This window comes from Penicillium maclennaniae (assembly GCF_028827695.1).
Source record: "Penicillium maclennaniae strain IBT 15551 chromosome Unknown utg000001l:1.0-3280838.0:1.0-3283122.0, whole genome shotgun sequence".
NCBI lineage: Eukaryota > Fungi > Ascomycota > Eurotiomycetes > Eurotiales > Aspergillaceae > Penicillium > Penicillium maclennaniae.
The window spans coordinates 2781359-2801375 of NW_026623213.1; the positions used below are offsets into that span (position 1 = coordinate 2781359).

The following is a 20017-nucleotide window of genomic DNA, read 5'->3' on the forward strand; positions in this document are numbered from 1 at the left end:
AAGTTGGATTGCTTCGATTTTCACGGAGAAATTATCCGATAATTCATCGACCCACTGCTGTCAAAGTTCTAACGGCGCTAAAGGAAGATCGCGATGATGGCATCGGAAAGTAAGGAAACGTTGAAACGAGGGGACGATCATCAAACCTTGTGAATAGACTAGACAGCGCTCAATCCTCACGCCACTAGACCTCCAAATCAGCAACTGGGGGGTTTTCGCATAGCGATTAAATCTTTCCTGCCCAACCTGAGCCGAGGCTTTGGGAGTCTCAGTCTCGGGTTGCATGGATCAGGTGACAAGACAGTTGTTGTTCCCTTCAAGTTTTGTTTACTTGACGGCCTTGCCCGGCGTCTAGAAGCGCCTGGATCGCCATGGATCACACGGGCGGAAGCTGCTGGCGAAGCTAGCCCAGTTTGGGGCATTGCTATGTCAATCCCCTCCAATGGACGCGGTACAGTGGGGGGATCTGTCGGTGACTCTCCAAAACAGTGAAAGCAGGTTTTCGTCGAGTCTAGACTAATTCGGTCGCTAGTTCTCTAACTCAATCATTTACCCTTTTTCCATTCTCTTGATTCCGTTGCTCACGGGCTTGTTGGTCCAAGGCATGCCTCGTCGTGAAAGCCATGGATTTCTCGGGTTCACTGGGCTTTCACCAGCCTCCATGTGATGCCGAGCGAGAGAGAATCCGAGAGCTGTCAAGGTGAGACCTGAGACGATTTTTACCCGCCGATCAGCGCGCTGACCACTGCCAACCGCAGATATTATTGCGCTTTGGATCGACCGTTGCCACTGGACCCTGTCGCCGAGAGTGAGCGATCGCAAGATGGCGCCCCTCAACAAGACGAACAGCCACGAGCCTGCGATATCTCGGCCGACATTACGCTGAATGCGCTGGCACAACTCGGAACGCACCGTCTTCAGTGTAACCGATCCTTCATCTCCCTCGTCGACGGGTCGAACCAGCACATCATCGCCGAGGCGACGAAATCGGTCTCGCTGCGAAATAAAGACTCTCACCTGCCTGACGATGATATTTATCTGGGAGTGCGGTCGCTCGATTTGGAATGGGGATTATGTCCTCACACGATCCGTCTGTTTACCGGTCAAGACCTGTCCTACACCATTGATTCCGACAACATCACCGCCAGCCGAACCAGATATATTATCCGCGATCTGACCAAGGAAGACTGCTTCAAGGATCGACCATATGTTCAAGAATGGCCCCATTTTCGATTCTACGCCGAAGTGCCCCTCAAGAGTCCGTCCGGGGTGGTCCTCGGTACATATTGTGTTATCGATGATAAGCCAAGAGAACGAGCTGATTTCAGCGACCACGAAGTTGACACCCTGCAAGAGCTCGCCGATGCTATTGTGCATCATTTGGAAAATGTGCGAGTGGTCAATTGCCATCGTCGGTCAGAACGCTTGGTTGAAGGCTTGACCAATTTTGTCAAGGACTACTCAGACTTCGATCCCCGCGAGGCTTCCAGTGGGCGTCGACTGGAATCGACCTCGTTAGCCTCCAATGCAGACATGCCTATGTCGCTTGACGGGGTCAAAGTCACCGACGCCGGTGTCGTCTCAGCATCTTCAGCATCCAGCCGCACAGAACACACATCTGTTGCTTTCTTCAATAGTCCACTCCCCGAGTCTACTGAGCCCTCTTCACTCGACTCAGACCAGTCCGTTTCGATATCGAGCCCAGGAGAAGAAAGGCCGATGGATGATGTACAAAATCCAGGTGGCCCCGGTGATCTCAAATCTATGAACAACAACGCTTCGTTGGTTTCTCTTGTAGACAGCATTCCCATTTCCGATCGCATCACGTCAATTTTTTCCCGCGCCAGTGTCTTGCTTCGGGATTCGATGGACCTTGATGGCGTTGCTTTCCTTGATGCTGCCCGAAGCAACCCGTCTTTGTGAGCTACCCTTCCATTATTGCCCTCTGCAGAAATACTAATAAAGTCCTAGCCAAGTTTCCGTGGAGCATGCCAGCTGGGAGCCGCTACCGAAATCCGTGTCGCCAGTGTCAACCGGAACTGCGCCATTTCCAGTTACCCCATCTCTTAGCCCGCTGGGGCTATCGGGCTCAACCTCGGAAGATCTCCACGCATCGTGCGATATTCTTAGCTCTGCTTTGAAAAAAAAATCACCGGGCGATGCCGCTCCCACCATTGATATTGACGTTACAGAAGAGTTGTTAAGCCAATTGATCGCCTTCTTTCCTCAAGGCCAGATCTTTACCTCGTCCGACTCTGCCGAAACTGATGATTACCTGGCTTTCGGAAGCGCCATCAGCTCTGGAGCTCGATCAAAGAAGATCCAAACAATCTCTCTACGGGTCATGAAGCTTGTTCCTGGGGCCGATTCGGTTTTATTCCTTCCTCTATGGGACTATCACAAGTCTCGCTGGATGGCAGGGACATTGGTCTGGGCTCGCGACTCTCACCGGGTTCTAGGTATGGAGGAACTCCATTACTTCAAAGTCTTTGGTGATTCTATTGTGTCTGAGGTCTCCCGGGTGCATTGGATGACTACTGAAAAGTCCAAGTTCGACTTCATCTCATCTGTCAGCCACGAGCTGCGCTCGCCGTTGCACGGAATTCTGGCCAGTGCGGAGCTGCTGCATGCCACACCTCTCCAACCGGCACAGGAAGAAATGATTAAAATGATTGAGACATCCGGTTTGACCTTGTTAGATACCACTGATCATTTGTGAGTGTCCTTTTTACTTCATCTACGATGCTTTCCTCGACTGACCATTAGCTAGGCTTGAATTCTGCAAGATCAACAACCTCACCCAGGCTAAAAAGTCTAGGGGGAAAGCGCAACCGGGAGACTTCAAGTCTTGTGTCCGATTTTGACCTGGGCCATCTAGTCGAGGAAGTAACAAATATTTTGTATACTGGTCAGAGAGCACCCAGAATGTCTGGTCGTGATATCGTCAGGTTTTCGCCTAGAATAGATGAGGCCAAATCAGGTGGAACTTGTGCCCAGGACATGTCGCTGGTCGTCCGCATCGAGCAGTCCCAATCTTGGATGGTTCGCTCTCTACCTGGAGCATGGCGACGCATCGTCATGAATCTGCTAGGAAACGCTCTCAAGTGGACGAAATCCGGGTTCGTTGAGGTCTCACTTTCGGTAGCGAGTCCAGACAAATCGCAAAGCTTTATCGCCCATCTGTCAATCACCGATACCGGCAGTGGAATTGCGCCGGATTTCCTTCGACACAAGCTTTTCTCCCCGTTTGCTCAAGAAGATTCGTTGGTAGAAGGCGTTGGGTTGGGTTTGAGCATTGTTCGCCAGCTTGTTACCTCCCTCAATGGCACTGTCAATGTGAGAAGTGAGTTAGGTATTGGCACTCAAGTTGATGTCTTTATTCCTGTTCAGGATCCTGATGGTTCGATTCCGCCTCAACTGCTCTTGGAAAAACATGCCGTTGGCACCGATGGAATCAATGTGCCATTCCAGGCATGTCTGGTTGCATTCAACGGATATCCGGATCTGAATGAGGTTCCCACGGGAGTCTTGTCCGTCGATGCTAAGCGGAAAATTTCGATACAGAGTACTCTTGCCGATGTCTTCATGTCCCAGTTCGGATGGAGTGTATCTTTGGCGGAGTCCCTCGAGGAGGCGCAAGGTGATGTTGTGGTTCTCGAGGAGGCAGTCCTCAATGCAGCTGCCGAAGGCTCCTCGTGCCTTGAAATAATCAAGGCCATGGAAGCTAAGTTCAAGTATTTTGTCATTCTTGGCAGCAAGAGCATGCAAACGACGTATGCGCCAACTGTCATCTGGGTGACTCAACCGTAAGTCTACAGCATTCCCAATGCCAGGAAATATGCTGACGTTCAAAAAGATTCGGTCCACAGAAAATTCAGACTGCTGTACGGAGAGCTTTGGAGCTTCATCAAACACCAGCAGAGTCTGAATCTGCTCCTACTTTGACTCCGATGACTACCTCAGACGACGCATTATCAACTCCTCCTCCGAGCTCCCCTCCTGAAGAAGAAGAAGGAGAAATCACACCAAAGGCATTGACTGAAGCAAAATCACAAGGTGCGGCGGTTGTCGAGTCACCAACTGTACCTACCCCACAGCCTAAAGCCAATCATGTGCTCATTGTTGATGACAACGACATCAACCTCAAGGTCCGTTATCACAACTCTCAGTTCAGATACCCATCCTCCGCAGTCATTTATGTTTAATACTTAGATCATGGCGACATTCATCCGCAAAATCGGCTGCAGCTACGAAACAGCATCCAACGGTTTAATCGCCCTGGAGAAATACATGGCATCCAGCCAACAATTCAACTTCGTCCTAATGGGTGAGCCTATTCTCCCAAACCATTGTGAAGCAAACTGCTAATTAACTTCAGACATATCGATGCCCGTGATGGACGGCCTAGTCTCAACCAGCAAAATCCGCCAATATGAAAAAGAAAAACGTCTCAGGCCATCCTGCATCATGGCCGTGACTGGCGTTGCTTCAGAATCAATGCAGCAACAGGCCCAAAAAGCAGGAACAAACCAATACCTAATCAAACCCCTCTCTCCTCCATGAGCTCAAAAGGCTTATGGCTATCGATTGATATCAATGATATCACCTCGAATGTGTACGGTTCAGCGAAGTTATGAAGCGCGGTGTTTGGAGTTTGCTTCTTTTAATTCGCAATCTATACATTTACGTGATGCATTGGGCATTCTTTTCATCTTGGGAAAGTTTTTAAGGTTGTCGTGTGGCACACGTTGAAGACCTTACAGTCATACATGAGGGCTCCAAGGTTCGTGCGGATGGCGACTCATCACCAGAGAATAAGCCAACGCAGTACAAGCCAGGAGTAAGACAGTGTGGACTGGATCTGAGTCAGCTGCCCAAGTCGTGGCTTCAATTTTGAAACACTGAGAGGCGCCCGATTGACAGACCTGAAAGACAGCGCACACCCAGGTTAAGCTGTCTACATAAATGTCGATGGTCTCATGTCGACGGTATCAAGTCGCGCGAGGCACTCAAATCAGTGCTTGCGCCCCGAGGTGTGGACATATATGCACTCCCCCTGCACAGATGGTCTTTTCGCCACGTTTCGCCAGAGAAAGATCTCGAACACAGCAGACAACGCATCGATGGGCCGAGTACCCCACCTGCTGCAAAGATACGTTTGACGCCCTCGAAATGGCGAGGGTCACAGGTAGATGAAAAGTACACGATTTCAGCATTACCTTGAAGTGCTGCTTTGAATTCCTTTCAATGAGGTGTACAATGAGTGCATGTGGAGTCGCAGAATTAGCATATAAATTTCTTCTACAAACTTATGTCTCAGTGAATTCCGGGTATTTATACCATAGTCCAAAGGTTCGCTGATCATTTGCCTTGGCATATTTTGTCTCCGAGTTCCCATATTGGTTGATTTCTCTCCACTCAATTGAATAAGATTACATGTGCAGCTTCAACATTAGATATAACAATATCGATGGGCCTGAACGCCTCATTCTGCAACTCCTTTCCGAAATTATCTGAAACACCTCTCAAAAATTTCAATAGAAGCTATTTTCTTTCAATCCAAATTAGCCTCCGTGCTGGCTTTGAAAACCTCTGTTGGGATCAGGAGCAAACGTTTATCTAGAAATTTTGTTGCATGTGAATGACGGGGCCGCAGGTGAAATCAGTGGCTCAATAATTCCGCATTTCTTACAAATTATGAAGACTCCACGGGCAAGACAGATCTATTTTTACGCAGGAAGTGACCTTTGTCTGAGTTTGACGATTGGCGAGTCCTTGGCAATCACGAAGTAGAACTACGATATTGACCATCAAAGGAATAGGTAGCTTACCGTTTCGACGTGGCGTCTAGCAGCTTCGTCGAGCCATACCTCATATAGTCCAATACAAAATATCTCGGGAAAGCACAAATCCGCTAAATGACGGACATACATTCGACTGATTGCTCACACAATGATACAGAGACACAAGACCTATATACAAGACACAGCGCCGACAAGTTTGAAAAACGCAAAAGCAAGCAACGACTGGAAAGAACGGCGACTCGTTCATGCGGGAAACCGCTGCCGTCACGAAGGGGAATCGTAGGAAGAAATCAAAGAGTTGGTGGTTTTGCGCTGCCTAGAGGGAATAGTACAGAAGTACTTCATGGGATGGACAGGTGGTAGGAAGATTCTGCAAATGCATTTGCAGATATGAAATTTGGTTGGGGTAATGGGTAAATATTTTCTACTCCTGCCCGAATCCAAGCGTTTCCTCCACCGCAATGGACATCTTGTGCTCCAGGGCGTCGTGAGTCTTGTAAGGGGGCAAGTCAAGGCGATTGAAGCAAGTGTGGGACTTGGGAAGGGCGTTGGGGTCGCCGGATTTTTCGATCGTGAAGCGTTGGGGTCCGTCAGATCCTTGAAGGTCTTTGAATCCGTTGACTGGGATACGGGAGGTACCGGTGGTGAACTGGAGGAGACGGGACTTCTGTTCGGCATCCCAGGTGCGGACGATCTTCCAGAAGTTCTGAATGACTTCGTCTTGCTCCTGGTAGCCACGGTAGTCGGTGTGCTTCTTCCAGTCGTCAACGTCGATATCGGCGATACCGCCAATGAGAAGCTCAAGTTCGCGCTCGTCGAAAACGTTCACCAGATCCGCAGGAATCAGCTCATTGAAACCGGACATGAATGCGTTGAACTGCTCCTCGACACGCTTGACAATCTTCCACTCCGTAACCAATCTGATGTGGTGTCAGCAGTAGATCCTACCTCATTTGAGCACGTGCCCAACTTACTCAATGTACTGTGCCTTATTCTCGTTGGTGACGGGAATATCCCGGCCACCGGGTATCAAATCAACTGTGCTACGCTCACCAAACTTCTCATCATCCACGGAGAAAGTAAGCTCCACAATTCCTTCAATGTCATTATCCCTGTAATATTATTAGTTCAGACCAGGCGCTCGATTGGAGATCAATCTTACAAGGTCCACGCCAGGTTTCGATGCAAGTCTTCATCGACACCTTCCATGTCTTGGAGAGAGACCTTCTTTCTCAACATCATCTTGTAAAATGCGCCAATGAAGAACGAATCCAGGAAGCGGCGGTGGAAAATGGCGAGGCCGACCACGCGGCCAATAAACTTGAAATAGTTGAGATGCTCAGGGTTGACCCCAGAGTGGGGGTTAATCTGCAGGGTATAATTATCATGGGCGGAGTATTCGAAGAGACAGTAGAAGGGATTGAACATTTCGTGGGAGAGGAGGAAGAAAAATTCACTGCAAATTCGTCAATATGATTAATGTTACCATCAGGTGTAAGTAGAGCATACCGAGAAAGACCACCGTAGTCCAGGCCGTCTTCACCGTCGAACTTGATCATCAAGCGCTTCTTCAGATCAGAGGCACTCTGTCGCATGATCTCGGCATACGAATCCTCAAAGATATTATTGCGGCGGACCTTGACATGGCATTGGCCAGACATAATTCGCAGAGCAGGTTGGGATCGGAAGTAAATCAACTTGCGACGGAAGTCACGCTTGTATTGCGGTACACCCTGATCCAACGATGAAGGCAAGCGGGGATCATCCCAAGTAGTTGTCTTGGTGTTGTGGTCGACGAAGTACACACGAGCAGTATTGGTAAGACGCATTTCCCATCCACTTGGCAACGGTCCAAGTTGCGACACGGGCTGTTGTTGAATAGTGGTGTTGTTTCCACCCTGTTGTTGATTCTGGCCGTACATGCGAATATACTGCTGTCTCCGGGGATCGACCCAGGTCGTTGTCCGGGTGTTGTGGTCGACAAAGTAGGCGCGTCCCTCGGGAGTATGACGCTGCTCCCATCCAGCTGGAAGCTCACCAGTGCCTGCAGTGGTGGCTCCCGTTGCCATCATGGAGACGGCATTGGCATTGGATCCGGGCGCAGTGCCACTGGCCGTACCTCCCGCAGCAGGGGCTGTGATACCCGGAGGTGGTGTAGCCGCCTGCTGGCCATCCTGCAAGTTCGGTGAGCTAGCACCTGTGCGATCTTCGGGTAACATTCGGCTTTGATGGGCCCGGCGTTCGAGTTGCATGTTGGCTTCACGCTGGCTGCGCTGAGCGGATTCGTTGTAATTGGCTGAAGGTCGAGACCAGGTTGTGGTGCGCGTATTGTGGTCGACGTAGTAAGTTCGTCCCAAATTATCCTCCCGACGTTCCCATCCCGCAGGTAATCGGCCCTGGCTGTCTTCGAACGAGCTCATGTTAGCGCGAGACGGAACTCCAGCTCCCGGGGGAGCACCGTTGGGAGGCGGTAGAGCGGCCGAACTGCGGGGATTCAATGATGAGCTTGACGCGGCGGCGGGCGACAAATCGGCATGGCTACCTCCGCCAGACAAAGGTGTGGATCCGGCGGCGACCTGGGGCACAAGACCGCTGGATGTTGAAGATTGAGTCTGCTGAGGACGAAGGTTCCCATTTTGCTGGTTCGGGTGCGGTGCGGCTAGGTTCGTGGACAAGTTAATAATTAATTTACCATGAACGACCAGATTATCATTCGATTTCTTGAGGTCACGAGTGAGCATTTCTGTCAAGGCGTGAGAGGTCAGTGGCGGGCAATGTCTCAAATCATATCTATCGCAAACGTACCATCGCCTCCCATTTGAAGATCGATGACATCGCCAATGCGCACATTGATGACGCCAAGGAAACCCTGGTCCTTCTTCTTGAACTTCTTCTGATCGAAAATCTGAATCGCGAGAATGCTGTCCTCGTTCACTCGCCTACAACAAATACTCACGTTAACACTCAAGATGCTCCCCATTAATATCCAGCGAGAGGGGAGCCATCACGTACAAATCGAAGGGTTCATTCCAATAGGGGTTGAGGGTCTTTTTGATGACAGAGGTCGTGTGAGTCTGCTCGCCTCCGACAGTGGCCACGGCGAAAGGATCGGGGAAACCTAGAATATGAGTCAGTTCAACCTCCATCTTTATCGAATAAAGGAGGATCACGTACGGAATACATCGCGTTTGTAAAGGCCATCTGCCGCGATAACTGTGAAGAAGGTGTCAGTTTCAGGTCGTGACGAACCCCGCAGAGTCCCGCCTCGCAGGGCAAGGTGACAAGACGATCATACTCGTTACCCGGAGATTTGGCTGGCTATAATTCGACTTGTCAGCGAGAAAATCTAGGAGAGTCACCGATCGAAGAAAAGACTTCGATGTGGAGGGGTGAGGCACTTACGCTGGCAGATTGGATGCCATGTTGCCCTGGTTGCTTCACAAGCACACCGATGCAGGTGCGGAACGGCCGATCGATCAAGCCCAAGCCTAAACGATAGCGCACATCCACAGGAGAAGGCAGGTAAAGAGAGTCCACCGAGTGAAGGTGGAATGGGGTGGGGGAGAGTGGGTGGTGAGGATGATGGGGAGGAAGAAGAGGGAGGGAACTAGGCAGGGTTGGCTCTCAGGTAATCCGTGTATGGCGCAGGTACTCGCGCTACGTATTGGCTGGATACAAGGTACTTAGCGGGTACTTTAATCGCTATTATGGGGCTGAGCACTCCCCTACAGTCATTCTGGTCGAATCTCCTTCAGTGCTTAGCCACAATCGTGCTGGCCTTGCGGAAATCCTCCTGGCGTACGTAATACTGGGTGGGTGCTGGCGGGTGCGGGCGGAGAGGTGGCGACGACAATTATAGTAAAGTATTGCCCTGAATATACCTTGCTAGGCCTGCTGGGTAAGGCTAGACAAGGCTAGACAACGTAATTGTGCTCTCATCCTGGCGTTTTAGGCAGATTGACAATTGTTTCTACATGGCTACTATTCTCAGGTGTTATGGGTTCAAATCCTTGAAAAATGGATGCTGGTGATAGCATTGATGAGGAATGACTTCATGAATTACACAATTTTTCGAAAGCCAGCAACCAAGCTCTCGCAATTGTTCGCTTATTGTACATCCTGATAAACCTTTACACCAAAGGCCACATCCTGAGGACCCGATCAGAGAGCCCATCCGTTCTTTTGCGGATTCTGCAGCCATGTCATGGCGGGACCGGCGGAGTGGGGATCTCTCGGCATGAATCTGCCGGTTGAGGGCGGGAGATAGAGAGTGGGCTCGAAAGGATCGAGTCACACATTTAGTATGGCGCATAGCCACGACCCCGGCCGCGATAGCCACCACCACGATAGCTGCCACGGAAGCCACGGCCGCCACGGCCACGGCCCCGTCCACGACCACGGGCGTTCATACCAGGCAGGTTAGTGCGCTTGGGAGTGACCTGTTTGTAGTGGGATTAGGTTCATATTCCAAGATTGAGACAGAGATGATGCCGCTAACTCGTCCGAACTTACCTTCAGGTTGCGACCGCGGAAGACGCTCTCGTTTAGGATCAAAGCCTGGGCCACAAGACTAGGCTCAGAGAATTCAACGTAGGCATAACTGTGAAGCATACTAGTCAGTTTCTGCAATACTCGTATCTCATCTGATGGAGAACCCACCCCTTCGGCTGACCGGAGAATTTGTCCAGCAGAATGGTAACCCGGTTGATAGAACCGCAACTCTGGAAGTGTGCCTGGATCTCTTCGGGCGAGGCACCGTAATCCACATTGCCAACGAATATACTCCGTGCATCGATATCTTCTTTGTTCTCCTGGAGGCTCTCGGACTGCTGGTCAAGGGTGGACTGCATCTCGCGCAATTTGGCCGCTTCGGACTCCATCTCTGCAACTCGTCGTTTCATGGCCGCAATTTCTTCCTGGTGCATCACATTGTCAGTGAGTAGTTCTGAACGATTTCGGGGCAGGTGTCAGGGATCGTTGCGATAGATCCTGTGCGCATCGCAGCTTCCACGTACATCTTCCTCACCACCCTCCTCCTGGGGAGGGAGCTGCTCTTCCTTGAGCTCGGTACCCTCGGCGGACATGATGATCACAATGGTATATTAGGGAGTATTGTATCGGTGTAGTCGGTGCAGCAGCTATGAAAATAGATGCGAGGAGCAGTTAAAGCTCTATGATAGGATCGGGTGAATCCGCAGGGGCCTGAGACGATATAACAGGGCCTAGTGGTTCTCAAAGAGTAAGCGGAGAGACGCTTTGAAGTGAATGAAGAGAGTCGGGTCAACAAAGATCCATTCAATCTTGCGGGGCTAGAGAGCGACGAGGCGCGATGAGATTGGGAACTGGAGGCTTGCCGTTCTAGGACTAGCGGGGATTTCCCATGAACACCGGCCTGATTCTTGGCGTCTACAGCATACTTCTGCAATTTAAGCCCAGCCAAGATGCGGCGGAAAAAAAAGGTGCCCATTGAATCAGTGCAATGTCTCTGTTTCTTTTACAGATTGCATATCGCATTTGGTCCGATTTATAGATTGCCGTTACGATTCAAGAAATGTCCGCAAATTCACCTGAGTATCAAGGACGATTATTAGGCAGCATTGAACAGCATGAGAATTGGTCAGCCTGAACTTGGTCAATCTAAGAATTGGTTGAATTGCATGTGAGCTCAAGGTATCAGGGAATCGATTGACAGGCGTGGAATCCGAGCGCAATGAAGAGATCAAGGCACACGTGATGAGCGGATTGGAAGGAGTCTATGTACACGGAGGGAAGAGGAGTAGGTGAAGGATGACCAAAAGCAGAATGAAGGATCAAGATGCAGGTGCAGGCACACCGGCAGCAGCAGGGGTAGGAGCAGGAGCGTGGTTCTTGCGGTAGGAAACCTTCTCGACTGACACGTTCTCAACTCCATTGGCGTCCGTCTTCAGCTGGTAAACATACAGCACGAGCACGTCTCCTTGAATCTGGGCCGATCGTTAGCGTAACACCATATAAAGTGGCATTATTGCGACACGTACATCCATCAAGCAGAAGCTCGGCGTAGGCTCATCTCCTTCAGGGGTGAACCCAGAGCTCATGGCGCCAGTTGCACTGCCAGGATTGATGAAGAAGCGACCTTCCATTTCAAACGCCTCGAAGCGATGGGTGCCACCCCAAAGCAAGATATCAACATCCATTTGCCGGGCTGCGATCAGTAGCGCATCTGCGTCCCCCGGCGGGATGATGGTGTGACCGTGTGTGAAGCCAATGCGCAAGCTGCCATGGTTGACAATCTTGGAGAGGGGGAGATTCGGGGAGTCGACATCGAAGTCACCTTTGACCATCTGCAGGTCGGGGGCTACCTGGCGGAGGAAGTCATAGGTCTCGCGGTCGGTGAGATTACCCAAACAGAGGATCTGACCAATCTTTCCAGGTGTGAGGAGCTTCCGGAACTAGCATCGGGGGGTTAGCTGGACGTGGATCGGATCTGGGCGCAAGGAGAAGGGTACCTTGGCCGGAAGGTCCTAGCAATGACGGGTTAGCTGTTGTCTCATCAGCTCGCGCCTGTCGGGGCTAAGGCGGGACTCACAGGGGCTCGGTCGGGGATGAACAGGTCACCGATGACCAAGACCAAGCGGGCGGTCATAATGGAATGGTGGGGCGAGTTCACGATAGGGGAGATCAATGGGCCCAATGTCCTAGTCCTACAGCTGCAAGCCGATGATGCTCGCGGGGAAGCCACGTCAGGCCCTATGCCCTGACTTAAAGCCAGATGTAGTCTAGCGCTATCAGGCTGGGAGTCCCGAGCTTCGTGAGGCCTCCCGATGGGCATTGGCTCGCAAGACCGAATCTCTCGTCCGATTAAAAATTCGGTTGGGTTAGTCCAGTCCATGAGCAGCATGACGAGGTCGTCGCGAGGATGCTCTCCGGAGCGGAGCTCGCCGCCGAAAGTGGTTGAGATGGCCAGGATCATGCATACTGCGCAAACACCAGACTGCTGGGGCTCCAATGTAATGCTCCAGTGAGGTGGTGACATTGACCTCAGAAAGATAAGTATAATGACAATTGCGGGGTAAATGAATTCTATGGAAAAACTCCTTAGCAATATCTAGGGGAAAAATATGTAAATAGAATTGGCGCAAAAGGTCTATAGCCAATTGTCATCCTGTATACAAACTCACGAGCGTGGGCTATGAAGACGACTTAATTTTTCGTTTTCAATTGAGTAGATTGTCAGAGGCCAGCAATTGGTACAGAACACAGACTACATCTCTACGATTAGGACATTTGGTGGTGCCAATTTCCCCCAGGTTTTCCATAGAACTAAGTGTACAGCGTAGGGCAAGGCACTACAGAGTCGGGAGGTTCCGCCCGCTCGTTTGACTCCGGATCTCTGAGATCCTTCAAATTTGTGATAAATAAGACTACCCTAGAGCCAGCTGCTGGTGAATTCTTCAGAGATCATAGCTATTCCAACACTCGGACTGTATACTTCCTTCTCCTCAGCCAATTGCATCCCACCTTCACCTCCGAACCGCCGGCGATCCCCAAAACCGCGTTTCCCTCGGGAATTCACCCTCCAATCCCTTCCACCAAAGTCTACCCGCGGCCCGCCGCGAATCAGAAAGCTGGCTCCCACGTCGTCGACGCAACGGTTAAGCCTGATTTCCAGACACCTGGATCAGCGCCTGCCGTTGCCTGAGCTTAACACTCCGTTCTCGACCGAGAGAAACTCCTTCGCTCCTGACGACATCGAATATAAACCCATCGACCGCTCGATTCCTCCTTCCCCCTCCAAAGAGCCCGAGTCCACCATGTCTACTCAACCCCCTCACAACACCCTGCTCATTCCGGGCCCCATCGAATTCGACGATGCCGTCCTCCAGTCCATGTCCCACTATGCGTGAGTTGTCCACCCTTCTATAGCTTGAATTGATCTAACCCCTCTATCTTAGTGAGAGCCACGTCGCTCCTGGCTTCGTCAAAGTCTTCGGCGAGACCTTGACTCTTACTCGCAAGCTCTTCCAGTCGACCAACCCCTCCGCGCAGCCCTTTATTATCTCCGGCAGTGGTACCCTCGGTTGGGATCTAGTTTCTGCCAACCTGATCGAGAAGGGTGAGAACGCCCTGGTCCTGAACACTGGTTACTTCGGTGATTCGTTCGGCAAGTGTCTGGAGACCTATGGCGCCCAGGTCACACACCTCCGTGCCCCGATTGGTGACCGTCCCGCCTTCGAGGAGATTGAGCAGGCCCTCAAGGAGAAGTCCTACAAACTCATCACTGCCACTCATGTCGACACCTCCACCGGTGTCCTCAACGATATTAAGACCATTGCTCAGATCGTCCGTCGCGTCAGCCCCGACACCCTGGTTATTGTCGACGGTGTATGCAGCGTCGGCTCCGAGGAGATTGCCTTCGACGAGTGGGACCTTGACGCCGTGGTCACTGCCTCCCAGAAGGCCATTGGCTGCCCTCCTGGTCTAAGCATCGTGATGACCTCCGGCCGCGCCATCCAGGCCGCAACGGCCCGCAAGACGCCCGCCGGTGCTTTCTACGCTTCCATTGCCAACTGGCTCCCCATTATGCAAAACTATGAGAACAACAAGCCCTCGTACTTCGCGACTCCTCCCACTCAACTCATTCACGCCCTGCACACTACCCTGAGCCAAATCACCGCTCGGCCCATGTCTGAGCGTTTCGCCATGCACACGGCTGCCTCAGACCGCGTCAAGGCTGCTGTCGCCGAGCTCGGCCTGACCCAGCTGGCGCCCAAGCCCGAGTGCCAGGCTCACGGCATGACTGCCATGTACCTGCCCGAGGGTCTGCTTGCGCCGGACGTTCTGCCTGGTCTGCTGAAGCGTGGTGTGATCTTCGCAGCTGGCCTGCACAAGGAGATTGCTCCTAAGTATATCCGCTTCGGTCACATGGGTGTCAGTATCTCTGACCCCAACCGTAAGGATATTGACAAAGCCCTGGCGGCACTCAAGGAATCTCTCAATGAGGCCAAGCAAGCCAAGGGCTTGTAAACGCGGACGTTTGGTCCAAAAATACAATGTTCTGGTGTAATCTGCAAGATGCATCGAGATAGACTTTACTGCCATGATAAACTGTCCATAGAACCCATTGATCTATATGATATCACTTCCGAGATGAATCCCCGGAAACTATTTCCAGCTTCGCTTTACTAGGCTTTGTCGTAGATGAAACAACCCAGTAGGTCCCTGCAGGTACCCGTCGGTGTCGCAGGCAAACCAAGATACAGGCCTCACGTGCCCGAACTGTCCCCGAGATATTATCATTCTCGACACGGAATGTGACCCCTTGATTCCCAACAATGCCAACACCACATGACTTGCTCGCCTGGTTTTCTAGGTTTACTTCACCAGCCACCGACGAAGATGTCGCGGATAGAGCATAATCCCATTTGCCCAGCATCTAGAACCTCGGAATAAGTACCACATACCAACCAGCCACCCCGGATAATTTATCTCCCCAAGATCGACAGCTTGTGCACCAACCTTATTCCACAGCTAGACTAGCCCTCGAACCACAGAAGCCCAGAGTAGTCATCTATGAGTGGATCCCCCCCCCCCCGTGAGAGCCAATTCCTAGATACGATCCCCGGGCTCTAGAACCCCATCCAGACTAGAAGCGAACCCTTCCATTCTTTTGCAATGCAATGGAATGTTCGAGGGATCACCCCATGAATGGACAAGTACCGTCCCTTCATTCAGCGAACTCCTTCATCCGCATTCTCATTCTCCTTTCAAGTGAACATCCCATCTTCACACATCCATTCCATTTCAGCTTCTCCAAACATCATTGAGATCAAAGACCCTCTTACACAAATTCAAGATGCGTTTCCTCACTACCAAACTCCCCCTCATCATCGCCGCCTCAGCTTCCCTCGTCGCTGCCCAAGATGCCACCACCACCGCAACCGCCACCAGTACGAAGTGTGCTGCCCAGAAGTACGTACTGAACCTCCCAATCTACCTCTCCAATCATCAACAAAAACCTAACAGATAGTAAAAAAAAATACAGAGTCGTCGACCAATGCATACTGACTATGAAATTCACCCTGGAAAACTGCGACCCTAGCGACTGGGATTGTAAATGCCAAGGAAGTACAAATGTTGTCAAGTAGGTCCACCTCCCTGTCCCTGGTAATCGCAGATCCCAGAAATCTAATCATCTCAGCTGCTACGACAACTGTCCCGATGACCAAGAGCGTCTTGGCGCTCAACAAATCCGCGAGCAAAATTGCATCGCTGCAAAAGCCTACGGCACGTTGACTACAACCGCTGGCATGGCTACACCGTCTGCATCTGCATCTGCATCTAGTTTTGCGGCGTCTATGTCGGCGTCTTCGAGTGCGATGGCTGAACCTACAGGGTCTAGAAGTGGTCTTGAGAGTAATAATGGGGGCAACAAGGCCACGCAGTCGTTGACAGGGTTGGAGGCTTCGGCTACACCTAATGAGGGTGCGGCGACGGCGAGAGTAAAGGTTGTTGGGAGTTGGTTGGCGTTTTTGGGATTGGCTTTGGGAGTCTTTGTATAGTGGACTTGACATAGTGGCGTTGGTAAATTGATTGAAGCGTTTGCGTCTGGATGCCTAGTGTTTATCGTGTTTAATACAAGTTGTTTTGTGAGTACTTTTAATTCCATTTGCTTCATTTACATAGCTCGATCGGGAAGATATCTTGAATCACCGAACGTAACTGATGAGGGCCCCGTCTTGAATGAAAGGCTCTCTGTTCAGGAAAGTATTTTCAGACACCCTTTCTGTTACTTCTGCAGGGTAGTGAATTTTTTTGGAATGTCAGCCACTAGGTCTGAGGGAAGAGATTACGGTTGCTTGATCTAAAACAATTCGTATTATATTCATAGTCAGGTCATACAATACCCCTACACACCCTAACGCCATACCACGAATGTGCCCGCTTTGCTAGATTCGTACAGCAGATACTTAACCCAGAATATCATTGAGCACCTTTGTTTCTCGCAGGACGACACATAACAGTCGCAGCAATCGGTAATATCGATTCTGCCGTAGAATTCCATTCAGCAGTAGCCTCCGCTGACAATGCAACTGGGCATTCGGGGTTCAAATGAGTAGTTTCCATTTGCACAAACCCAAACGTCTCATAATATGGGACTGCCGGCGGCACAGCTTCAATCCAAGCCTCCAGGTCCATCTCATCAGCTCGTTTCAGTCCCCATTCCATGAGCATACGGCCTATACCGCGCTTGCGGTACGCTGGTATTGTGAAGAAAGTGCCTAGTGTAGCATACGCATGCTCTCCGCTTCTTCCTTTTTTCTGTCTGGCTTCTGATTCACGCAGAATATGGAATGCCTGGCTGGCGAACACTGTAGCGCCGCCTGCTGGATAGCGACTCGTCAGGGACTGAACGTGTTCACCGATGGATGTAGTTTCTTTGGAGACGAAGAGCCATTGCGCTCCACCGACGAGGATCTCGTTTCCTGAGAGGTCGGAATCGGTAACCTTGAGCCAGACATTCTCGACGTTTGGGTCTTGCTGCCTGATGCTGTCTTGGTACTCTGCGGCGTTGTGAGCTATTGTTTCCTCTCGACTGTGATATAGGGGGCAATATAAGCGGAAGATGGGTTGGAGTGGGTTCTCGAAGGAATCCCGCTCCGCTGCGACGATGTTGGGGATATCGTCGATATGTGCCAAACTTAGCGTGACAGTCATGGTCTGGATTGTTTTATATGAGTATTTCTTGGATTTATGACAGTTTTATGCCGGTTCATGCAATGGTTGATTGGGAGTGAGATTCACGCATTGCGCTGGTGCGGGGAATACATCTTGTCTTAGCGCTAGGACTAGTGGCTGGCTTGCCATTAGCTGATTTTTGTTTTTTCACTCGATATAGATGAAGAAGCTCAAGCTTCGTTGTTTGGTGAATCATTATATTTCAACTTTCAAGTGATAAGTCCTCGCTTGTGCTAACTCATCGTTGCCGTGTCATATAGTGCATTGCGTTGGCTCGATGGCCTCGTCATGGAACCTCATGACGAACATGAGAAGAATTCAAAAAGTGGATTTATCGAGGCTTCATGAGCACCCATACTTTCTGTCGTTGCCTTGATCATCGAATGACATATATTCATACTTCAATTGAAATCAGATTGACATTGCCCTAGTCCGATTGGGAAGATCCGTGTCCTATGCACGTTTAACATTAAGATCTACTGCAATGAAACGAAGCCTCGGCCCTTCAAAAAGCTCGGTAGATCGCTGGTGAAAATCTAAATTCGAGTTATCGTATCTATTTCCTGACCTCGTAATGCATCCACGATATAACCATACCTATCTTGAATACACACCCACTTCTTCGACCCAATTCAAGCTCCGATGATAGGCGCATAGAAAATAAACCTACCCTGAGGATCATACTTCTTCTTCAGCGCACTAAGTCTCTGCTGCCTCCACTTCTCAGAACCATACAACTGCTTCGTAGTCTCATCCCCATGTGCATAGTTAACATAGGCCCGAATTTCATCTCTACCACTGGCCTCAAACAAGACATTCCTCAGCTTGTTTCCCAAATCAGCAGCCTTCTCATCGAGTCCCTCGGCGGGGAAGTAATTGATCAGAGGCGCAGCAAGAAGATTTTCACTACGGAATGCAAAAGCAGTAGAGTCATGAGGTACCGCGTGTACGCCTTCAGCGGAGTATCCCTCGAACATGAAGATCGAGTTGTTGAAGGGTGACGATCCGCGGACAGCGGGGGCGTAGATGTCCCATGCTTTCTTCTGTGCGGCGATGTTGTAGGACTCAAGGTAGATGGGGAAGCGAGGATTAGCCATTCCGATTTTTTGGCAGGGAGGGGATGAGTTGGCGATGCCAGTCCAGGTTGCGAGGTCTTGATAAGTTCCCGAGTCTGGGGATACGGAGATTGGGCCGAGGTCATGGAAAGGCTTTGTGTAGATTGAGTCGACAGCTTTGACACCTTCTTGGATGATATACATCACGATAATGGGCTAAGTGGGTTTAGAGTCGTCCATGGATAGACTGTTGTGGAAGGGACTCACGTTATTGGGATCCGCATCGGGGTTGTTCATCCAGTAGGACCAATTGACGACGCCCTCGGGCTGAGTGCCATTCTTGATGAGGTAGTCATTGGCGGCTTGATAAACAGCTTCCACTTTATCGCCGCTGAAGATAATGGTTTCGATTGCCCAGTCGGTATGCTCAATGTCGTACACCGTGGTGGTAAGAGAAGTGACGATGCCGAAGTTATGGCCAGCACCTTTCATTGCCCACCAGAGATCAGAGCTTGCATCGATTTTCGTCAAAGTGCCATCTGCAAGAACGACGTTCATTGAAACGAATTGATCTGCGACAAGGCCATGATGGCCTTGAAGCCAGCCGTGTCCACCGCCGAGGGCAGGCCCGAGGAGACTGACGCATTCACAGGTTCCCGTCACGGTTTGTTTTCCTGCAGCCCAAAGCTCGTCTGTGACAAGCTTGGACATTGTTCCGCCGGCGATGGTGGCGGTTTTTCCATCAGGGTTGACCTTTACGCCGCTCAGCTGGCTCAGGGAGATGCCTACGCCGTGATCCATCTTTCCTAGGGAGGTGAGAGCTCCGTGAACGCCATTGTATGCGAGGAAGGGAAGGTGTTTCTTGTTTGCAAATTTCACCTGAATCTACAATGAGCCATCTGCAATTTTTGCAAGCGTAAGAGATTAAAGGAAGGTCCGGAATTAGGGCTCACCGTCTCCGCGACATCATTCTCCGTACCAGGAACAACAACAATGTTGACCTTGGGCTCTTCCAAAACAGACCAGCGAGTGGTAATATTCTCAAAGCCACTCGACCCAGGGTAGTAGACCTTGGCTGTACTTGAAAGCTTGGCTCCGAGTGCCCTCAAGTCATCGTCCCGAGGACAGAGGCCATCAAGGTAGTCACAGCCCAGGGAAGGGCTTGATACTGCAGTAAAAGCCCATGTAGCGATCGCCGTCAGAACTTCCAGCTTGAGCCGATACATAGCTCAGAATATGACCCTGGTACTCGATAGGGTTGGCAAAAGAAGACAAAAATCAAACGATCAACGGGAGACAACGAGAGAGCATGGGGGGGGATCCTTGCTGTTTCAGAACCGTGCCGAGGACTTGATCTATGCAGAATCCTTGTCGCGTGGGGTGCCGTGTATCACGGCTATTATTTATTTAATCTAACAAACGCGATCTTGGAAAGTGCAC

At 50.8% G+C, this 20017-nt stretch overlaps 8 protein-coding genes across 8 annotated transcripts; 3 read left to right on the forward strand and 5 right to left on the reverse strand.

Annotated features, from left to right (window-relative positions):
* Positions 1–623: 623 nt before the first annotated feature.
* N7477_001062 (hybrid sensor histidine kinase/response regulator) lies at positions 624–4563 on the forward strand (the record flags this gene model as incomplete). The annotated part of the gene is made up of 7 exons (XM_056962725.1): positions 624–700; positions 759–1919; positions 1972–2715; positions 2805–3806; positions 3857–4148; positions 4213–4327; positions 4379–4563. 7 exons carry the CDS (start codon positions 624–626, stop codon positions 4561–4563), a joined length of 3576 nt encoding a protein of 1191 aa, XP_056827728.1.
* A 1665-nt stretch (positions 4564–6228) lies between these two features.
* Positions 6229–9290, reverse strand: N7477_001063 (NEDD4 family E3 ubiquitin-protein ligase; the record flags this gene model as incomplete). The annotated part of the gene is made up of 8 exons (XM_056962726.1): positions 6229–6724; positions 6779–6916; positions 6967–7260; positions 7314–8547; positions 8610–8743; positions 8817–8922; positions 8975–9122; positions 9207–9290. The coding sequence occupies 8 exons, from the start codon at positions 9288–9290 to the stop codon at positions 6229–6231; spliced, it is 2634 nt and encodes an 877-aa protein (XP_056827729.1).
* Positions 9291–10102: 812 nt separating this feature from the next.
* On the reverse strand, positions 10103–10888 carry N7477_001064 (polyadenylate-binding protein; the record flags this gene model as incomplete). The annotated part of the gene is made up of 4 exons (XM_056962727.1): positions 10103–10243; positions 10317–10404; positions 10464–10720; positions 10820–10888. 4 exons carry the CDS (start codon positions 10886–10888, stop codon positions 10103–10105), a joined length of 555 nt encoding a protein of 184 aa, XP_056827730.1.
* Positions 10889–11614: 726 nt separating this feature from the next.
* Positions 11615–12429, reverse strand: N7477_001065 (vacuolar protein sorting-associated protein 29; the record flags this gene model as incomplete). The annotated part of the gene is made up of 4 exons (XM_056962728.1): positions 11615–11767; positions 11822–12235; positions 12293–12307; positions 12373–12429. 4 exons carry the CDS (start codon positions 12427–12429, stop codon positions 11615–11617), a joined length of 639 nt encoding a protein of 212 aa, XP_056827731.1.
* A 1168-nt stretch (positions 12430–13597) lies between these two features.
* Positions 13598–14810, forward strand: N7477_001066 (alanine--glyoxylate transaminase; the record flags this gene model as incomplete). The annotated part of the gene is made up of 2 exons (XM_056962729.1): positions 13598–13686; positions 13739–14810. 2 exons carry the CDS (start codon positions 13598–13600, stop codon positions 14808–14810), a joined length of 1161 nt encoding a protein of 386 aa, XP_056827732.1.
* Positions 14811–15639: 829 nt separating this feature from the next.
* Positions 15640–16345, forward strand: N7477_001067 (GPI anchored serine-threonine rich protein; the record flags this gene model as incomplete). The annotated part of the gene is made up of 3 exons (XM_056962730.1): positions 15640–15755; positions 15886–15927; positions 15985–16345. The coding sequence occupies 3 exons, from the start codon at positions 15640–15642 to the stop codon at positions 16343–16345; spliced, it is 519 nt and encodes a 172-aa protein (XP_056827733.1).
* A 421-nt stretch (positions 16346–16766) lies between these two features.
* On the reverse strand, positions 16767–17501 carry N7477_001068 (GNAT family N-acetyltransferase; the record flags this gene model as incomplete). Its single annotated transcript, XM_056962731.1, has 1 exon — positions 16767–17501. The coding sequence occupies one exon, from the start codon at positions 17499–17501 to the stop codon at positions 16767–16769; it is 735 nt and encodes a 244-aa protein (XP_056827734.1).
* Positions 17502–18154: 653 nt separating this feature from the next.
* On the reverse strand, positions 18155–19803 carry N7477_001069 (putative FAD-dependent oxygenase; the record flags this gene model as incomplete). The annotated part of the gene is made up of 3 exons (XM_056962732.1): positions 18155–18793; positions 18845–19456; positions 19531–19803. The coding sequence occupies 3 exons, from the start codon at positions 19801–19803 to the stop codon at positions 18155–18157; spliced, it is 1524 nt and encodes a 507-aa protein (XP_056827735.1).
* Between the last annotated feature and the right edge of the window lie 214 nt (positions 19804–20017).